The sequence below is a fragment of the Hyalella azteca genome, unplaced genomic scaffold, assembly GCF_000764305.2.
Source record: "Hyalella azteca isolate HAZT.00-mixed unplaced genomic scaffold, Hazt_2.0.2 contig4605, whole genome shotgun sequence".
In the NCBI taxonomy this organism is placed as follows: domain Eukaryota; kingdom Metazoa; phylum Arthropoda; class Malacostraca; order Amphipoda; family Hyalellidae; genus Hyalella; species Hyalella azteca.
Window position 1 is genome coordinate 47086 of NW_025934818.1, and position 7324 is coordinate 54409.

Sequence of the window (7324 nt, forward strand, 5' to 3'; positions counted from 1 at the left end):
GCCTTGCTTTTTTGCAGTGTCCCAAGTTATACAGCAAGGTTGTAAAGCAGAAAGAGAGCATTTATTCTATATGATGTTTTTATGGCGGTTTGGTTGTAAGGCAGGATAAGTGTAACACAAGGTTCCAATGTAGTGCATCTTCAAGATGAAGTCAGTAATATACAGTATATCATGGTCTTAGAGCCTGATGATACTTTGTGAAGAGGCTCAACTGGCTCATTGGTTTGAATTTTTTATTTATAATAGTACATCTTATCTATCAGTAAATGAGCATTCTAAAAAATTTTATGATATAAAATATGCAATTTAATAAGTGATTTATTTGCTAATATTCACTCCTTTTTTTTCAGAAAAATTTGAACTTTATATTCATGTTATACATTGAGCCTGCAATGGAAAAACTGCATGAATATACTAAATCAAAAAATGATGGCATAGTTTCTTGTGGCCTACCCAACTTCACGGAGGAATGTTTTGACCTGGACCATATTTTTGTTCATCATGACAAGGAGAATGATACCATTTTTAATAAACTACAATATTCCCATGATACTACGGGAAAACTTTGTGTTAATGAAAAAATTCCTAAAAGGAGTCTTCAAGAGGAAGATGAGAGACCAACAAAGAAGACCACAGAAATGAGAGACTCTGGTAATTTGACTAGAAACTCTAAATTATTGCAGCGCTTCTCATCTTTAGCTGAGGACGATTTTGATTGCTTTGGTGATGATTTCAATTTTCTGTGTCCCAAGAGTAGCCATGTTTCTGATAAAAAAGACCCAAGCAAAAGCAAAACATTTCCTCAGGAGCAAAATTCATTGATTGATGGTAATTCTGCTATTCTTGAATTGTTCAATACCTCAAAAATCCCATTTTCAAGACCTTCATCATCTGAGCCATCCACATCGGTGCTGAATAACAAAAATTGTAATTTTAAAAGCTCTGCAACTAATGCTTGTGAAAAGCAGTCAAGTTTGTTTCAAAATCCAAAATGTATAATTGATCAGAGGGACTCGGAAACAATTTCTAATATGTGCAATGCCAAGGCCTTTTTGTCTGTGATCGGAAACAAATCAATGAATGAGGAAAATTGTAATAGAATTACATTAGGTTCTGGAAATCTTTCTCTACACAATCACAAAAAGCCAACATCCCTACAGGAAGCCCAGCCTGATCTTGAACATCCACACAATGCTCATGGTCCTCAAGCTTCAATATTTGCAGCTAAGAAAAATGAACCACAACCTGGCAGCATAATCATCTCCCCTAGTGTTGGTGAAACATTACCAAGCATTCCTCAGTCTTCCAGGCTAAGCAATGAAGCATCTCCTGCTCATAAGTTGTCTAAAAATTCCCCTATATTGACTGCTGAAGTGCATGAAAATTTTCATCAACCGTTAAGAGAAATCAAACCCAAGTTTCCTGGTCCAGCAGGCCTTCTTCCTAATTTGGTTTGTAAAATTGAGTAGATTGGTTCTTTCATTTTGCCTTTGATAAATTTTCATTAGAAGTTTGGGTTGAGAAGCTTTATCATAAAGACTATTCCTGATGACTTGTTTAATAATTGACTATAGAAAATAAAAAAATATAATGCTATGAGTCCATCATAAATTAGACATACCATATATTCTAATTTGTTCAGATTTTTATTATATTGGAAAGAAATTTTATCACTTAATTACTTAAATTTTAAATATTTACATGTCCTAAGGATATAATTATTTTATACTGAAACAGCGCCACTTTGTTGATCCTTGCTATACCTAGTATGTACCCCTAACTTGTCATTCTTCTCAGTAAACTAATAATTTGTTTCAGGAAGACCTTGGTGACACCAGCTCCATTGAAGCAACTCGGGCAATGCTTGCTTTTCAGGATAAACCAATGAAAAAGGTATTAGTTTTTCAATATTAAATTATCATTAAAAATAAACTACTATACCTATGCAATCTGTTTGTAATCTTTTATGTTAATACATACCTATATAAATACCTATTAAGCATTTACCTTATTTGGATATACATGCATGCATTTGGATATAGGTATGGTACCGTACTTATCCCAAGGCTTCATTAGTGAGGTCTTCACTTATTCATGTTCATCATCTTCCTTATTGATACAAGTTAGTTTTCTTAGATTTTAATTTGTTCAGCATCAATCAAATCATAAATTTTCTCAAATAGTGCAATTGTTCATGTTCAAGATAAGTCTACTTCCCATTCTTTTCAATTAACCTAGCTTATCATATGTTTATTTGTTTATATAAACAGCTTGTTCCTCTTCATAAAGAAAACTTTTTAATGCAGAGTAAAGCCTCAGTCCACTGGCCAAATTTTTCAAAAAATTTGCCACCAGTTTTCCAAAAACTTTATTGTAAAGGATTAATGATACAAAATATATGCCAATGTATTTGCCAAGCATAGAAGCAGCCACTCAATTTGGCAAGAGTAGGTATAAGTATATGTGAAGTCTAGCATCTGTCAGAAGGGCTAAGGTGGTGACTTGTTTTTAAGTCTATTGTGCATGTCACCGCTTTGCATATTCTTCCTTGTACCAAAGTTTCCCAGTAGCCAGTGTATTTTTAGTGCATTTTCTCATTTATGGAAAAAAAACGCTATTGTGCTTGTCATGTCCATCCGTCTGTAAGTTCATGACCTCATTTTTATCGATGAGAAAATGAGCTCTCTGTCACTCACTGCATTGAGTAGGCACTGAGTTATATTTTTTACACATTTCTCATCTAAACATTTGGTTTGCAGGGCTCCTCTTCAGATCCCTTGCCATCGATGCCACTGGGACCGCTGTGGGGCTACATGCTACAAGACCTTGACATCTCCGCCAACAGCCCTGACTCGCTGCTGCACAGGTTGCTTTGATGGCTGCAAAAATGTTCTAATATTTCCTCTAATGATCTTTTATGTATTTTTCTCCTCTAACATGTAACTGTTCACTCATCATTAATTTTTCCCTTCATTGATATTCACAGTTTAGAACAATTATAATACATGTTTATAAATAGTGAGTTGGGCTGTCTGTTTTGAAGGCAGACGAGGGATGATGGCTTGATGTTTAAATTTGGAAAAACCATGTCACAGTTGTGTGTTGCTTGAGGATCTCATCTAGTAATTGTAGTAACATTCATTTGTTTGGTTATAGTATACCGGTATTATTTAATATAGACTAGACACAACAGAAATGAAGCTGGAGGAAGTAGTTTACTATCGATATGAGCACAAGAGATTTTTTTTTTCAAAATTCATAGCGGAGAAAATAATTTAGGGTCTGATTTATTCCTTTAGTTTCCCAGTTCTACCATTCCTCAGATGTTTAGGATAAATAATTTATTAATAAACCCAATAATGTACTTTCAATGTGTGTGCTACCGTACAATGGATGAATTGAAGTCAAATGATGAATTTATAATTTATGGCTTTATAGTGTATGTACATGCCTAATTAATATAGTTTTATATTCACTGTATTTAATCCTTTATTTTAATCTTATTCCATCTAATTTTCTAAGTTAAAGATCATTTATTTGTAGTAAAAGAATTTGCATTCATTTTAATCTGAGGTGAAATAAGCATGTTTTGGAAAGCTCCCATGGTGATATTGTCTTTTATCTACTCACTACTCAAAATCCCGATTAATCATTGGATACAGAATCAATAAACTAATTCTTAAATACAATCATAAAGAATAAAACGATTTGTTGCAAAGGTTGGAACCTTTCATTAGTTCCGTGTGATAGAACTAATTGATCACTCAAAGAATAATCAACCCAAATCATCTCTAAGCCGCCCTTACTGCAGTTGAGTGAAGTGTGAAGCAGCATTATATAAGGGCAATTTATTTTTATTTCTTGTTGCAGGCACAACATCGAGCGCAGCGTGCTGTACCCGCACAGAGGCAGCGCTGGGTCTTGTGGTGGCCTGCGTCGCGTTCCTTTACTCGCTGTACAAGTGAACTCTGTGCAGCCTGCGCACAGCCAGGCCACACTACAGCTCTGTGACCATACTGGTGGGTGGTGTATAATTGATCATTTCCCAGTCTGCTGCAGCTCTGTGACCATAATGGTGGGTGGTGTATAATTGATCATTTCCCAGTCTGCTGCAGCTCTGTGAGCACACTGGTGGGTGGTGTATAATTGATCATTTCCACGTCTGCTGCAGCACTGTGACCATACTGGTGGGTGGTGTATAATTGATCATTTCCACGTCTGCTGCAGCACTGTGACCACACTGGTGGGTGGTGTAAAATTCGCAATTAGTTTAGGAAAATATATTTCTAATAATTTTTAGAAAATTTGCTGTGCGCTTATCGTTCGTTAAGAAATGAAGCTGTAAATTATTCTATCTGTTTTCACTGTGGAATATAAAATTGGACAATCTGCTGACTGTAGCTGGCACCTGACTAACTGAGGGCAATGGAGTGCCGTGCTCTTGCCCTGGTGATGACGCATCTTTGAGACGAGACTTCTGACACGCTCTGTTGCAGGCGAGGTGAGCGGGCTGCTCTCGAGCAGCGGCGTGTCGTCGTACCTGCCACACCTAAGCGCCGGCTGCGCCCTCCTCCTGTCGGGGGTGACGGCGTGGCAGCGCTCGTACGCCAGACCGCCCATCCTGGCCATCACGGCGGACAACATCGCGGCGCTGTACTCGCCAGTGCGCGCCCTGCCGCCGGCCGCTGGCCGCGTTGATGCCCCTCCGAGTAGCGCGCGGGGCAGCGGCTGCGATGTTAAAGTCACGTCAGGGCTGAGCGCCGAGGAGCGCCGGCAGCTCAAGGACAAGGTTGGAGTGGACAAGATGCTGGAGCGAAGTCTTGTCGAGGAAGATAGGATCAGTCCTGTCAAGACCGCATACCTCAGTAAGAGTATGAATAATTGTGATTATGGACCAGCGCAGACGAATCGCAGTTCTAATTTGCCGTTTTCTTCGGCGTCCCGTGATTTTAGACCACCGGCTCCGTATATCGGCAGGCCACGACCAGGAAATGAATCATCTATCAGGCCTTCAAATCAAAGATTATTTAACCTTCCGAACAGTTTAATTTCACCTAGTTTAAGAAGCCCAAAACCGTCAACAAATGGTCAAGCTACAGCTTCGAGAGGGTCTGGAAACTCTCTTCAATCAGCACAGTTGACAAGACCTCTCAGACCTTTGGGCTCAACACCGATGAATTCGTCTCATAATTTCGGCCCAAGTTTCCGCTTCTCCCCAATCGCCCCAGGAGCTTCAAGAAGACCTCCAATAGCTAATCCCGCCACCGCGCTCCCTGCTCCATCTTTACCCTCATGTTCAACCCCTTCCAGAACTCAATATCGGTTGTCTGTGCCTAAACCCAAACAAATCTGCTTTAAATCAGTGGACACAAGTCAAGAGGCTTCTCAATTTAAATCTGGTGCACTAATAAATGAAAATTTAACTTCGAATCCATGTAATTCCAAGGAGGCATCGGGTGTAAATCAGGGCACATGCCATACAAGTTTAGCCAGCACCAATGACCACAATTTAAACCTTACGAGCACCTCACACGCGTCCCCTACTGAGAAGGAGCTGAGAGAAATAAAAGAGCTGATGGCCGCGTACGCTGAGGAAGATTTTGATGATTTCTGAGACGAATGTTGCCTAGATATGACATTACTATATCTCATGGCTCTAGTCTACATCATGAGTGTTGCCTATATATGACATTACTATACATCATGAGTGTTGCCTATGTATGACATTACTATCTCATGGCTCCATATCGTTAGTGTGGCCTAGATATGACATTACTATCTCATGGCTCTAGTCTACATCATGAGTGTTGCCTAGATATGACATTACTATCTCATGGCTCTTGTCTACATCATGAGTGTTGACTATGTATGACATTACTATCTCATGGCTCCATATCGTTAGTGTTGCCTAGATATGACATTACTATCTCATGGCTCTAGTCTACATCATGAGAGTTGCCTATATATGACATTACTATTTCATGGCTCTGTATCATGAGTGTTGCCTACGCAGCCTATGTATGATATTACTATCTCATGGCTCTATAATCTATATCATGAGTGTTGCCTATGTATGACATTACTATCTCATGGCTCTATAATCTATATCATGAGTGTTGCCTATGTATGACATAGGCAACACTCGTGTATTATGGCTCTATATCCTCACCAGCTCAATGTATTCGTATGGGAAGGCCTCGTGAGAGAATATTCACCTCACGAGACTATTATGCAGCTTAATAGTGCGTTTCCTCATTGTTTGTGATTTCCACGCCTCGTATCAGTATTTCTGAGCCAATATCGGGCCAAAGCTTGTAATCCAATCATCATCATCATTCATGGGCTCGTAACTCGTTCTCGATTTTTCGAATTCATTAGAAAATTATTCTGTCGTTGTAGTGAAGGCGCTGTTTTGTTTACAGAAAGTGTTTACTTGTTTCTGGTGCTCTAGTGTTATTGACTGTAGTTTAGTTATATTATTTTGAGACCATGTCTAACTTCCAGCCACCAAAGACTTCAATTTTAGGTTCACTCTAAACTGACGCTACGATGAACTATGAGCCAAAAAAATAAATTGCATTTCAAAAAATTTCCAGCTTCTTGCTCCTTATCCTCGATGTGTTTTCTCTTCGCCAAGACTTCACTGGCGTTTGCATGCCTATTCTTACCATCTTATATTCTATATTCTTATTTCTCATATTTCTATATTTATATAGAAAATAATCCTTCTTCTTTGTCTTTATTCTCGATGTCGTCCTACTCTTAGCATATGTGACGCGACAACGCGAGGCCGGTCAGAATTGTTCACTTGAGACTGTTCACGCTGCAATGTTAGTATCTTTGTTGTTTGTTCCTGTGTTATTTGAAGCGTCAAGACGGCAGTAGCTATCAGCAATTATAGTCAGTGATATTAAAATTTGTATTGCCTTGTGTTTTGCTGATATCCTGAAAGCAGGTCATTTGAGTTTCACGTGAAGGAACTCGAGTTTTTATGTTTTTAATATTTCGTATAAATACATGTGTAGTAGAATATTCAATAATATTTTTCGATGAGTTAAACATTTTAGACTTGCTAGTGACAATTCAAGTTTAATTTGGCTATAAATAATTCTTTGTTTATATAATTTTGCGTGAATTGAAATTCAGTCCAATTCATATTCGGTGAGTACCGTATACTGTAGAATTTTCAGCATCCAGGAATAACACGCGATATTCGTACTGAATTGCCGAGAATATTTTGAGGGACTGCGTAACGGCGCAATTAGATCAGTCGGCTGCTGTTCTATAGAATCGGCGATAGGCCACATCAGGCCTACTCTTCAGC

The 7324-nt window shown here is 38.6% G+C and overlaps 1 protein-coding gene across 1 annotated transcript; it reads left to right on the plus strand.

The window, feature by feature from the left end:
• Positions 1–348: 348 nt before the first annotated feature.
• Positions 349–6930, plus strand: LOC108667354. The gene is made up of 5 exons (XM_018154371.2): positions 349–1451; positions 1819–1893; positions 2760–2866; positions 3871–4019; positions 4497–6930. The coding sequence occupies exons 1-5, from the start codon at positions 372–374 to the stop codon at positions 5612–5614; spliced, it is 2529 nt and encodes an 842-aa protein (XP_018009860.2). The 5' UTR covers positions 349–371; the 3' UTR covers positions 5615–6930.
• The last annotated feature ends 394 nt before the right edge of the window (positions 6931–7324 follow it).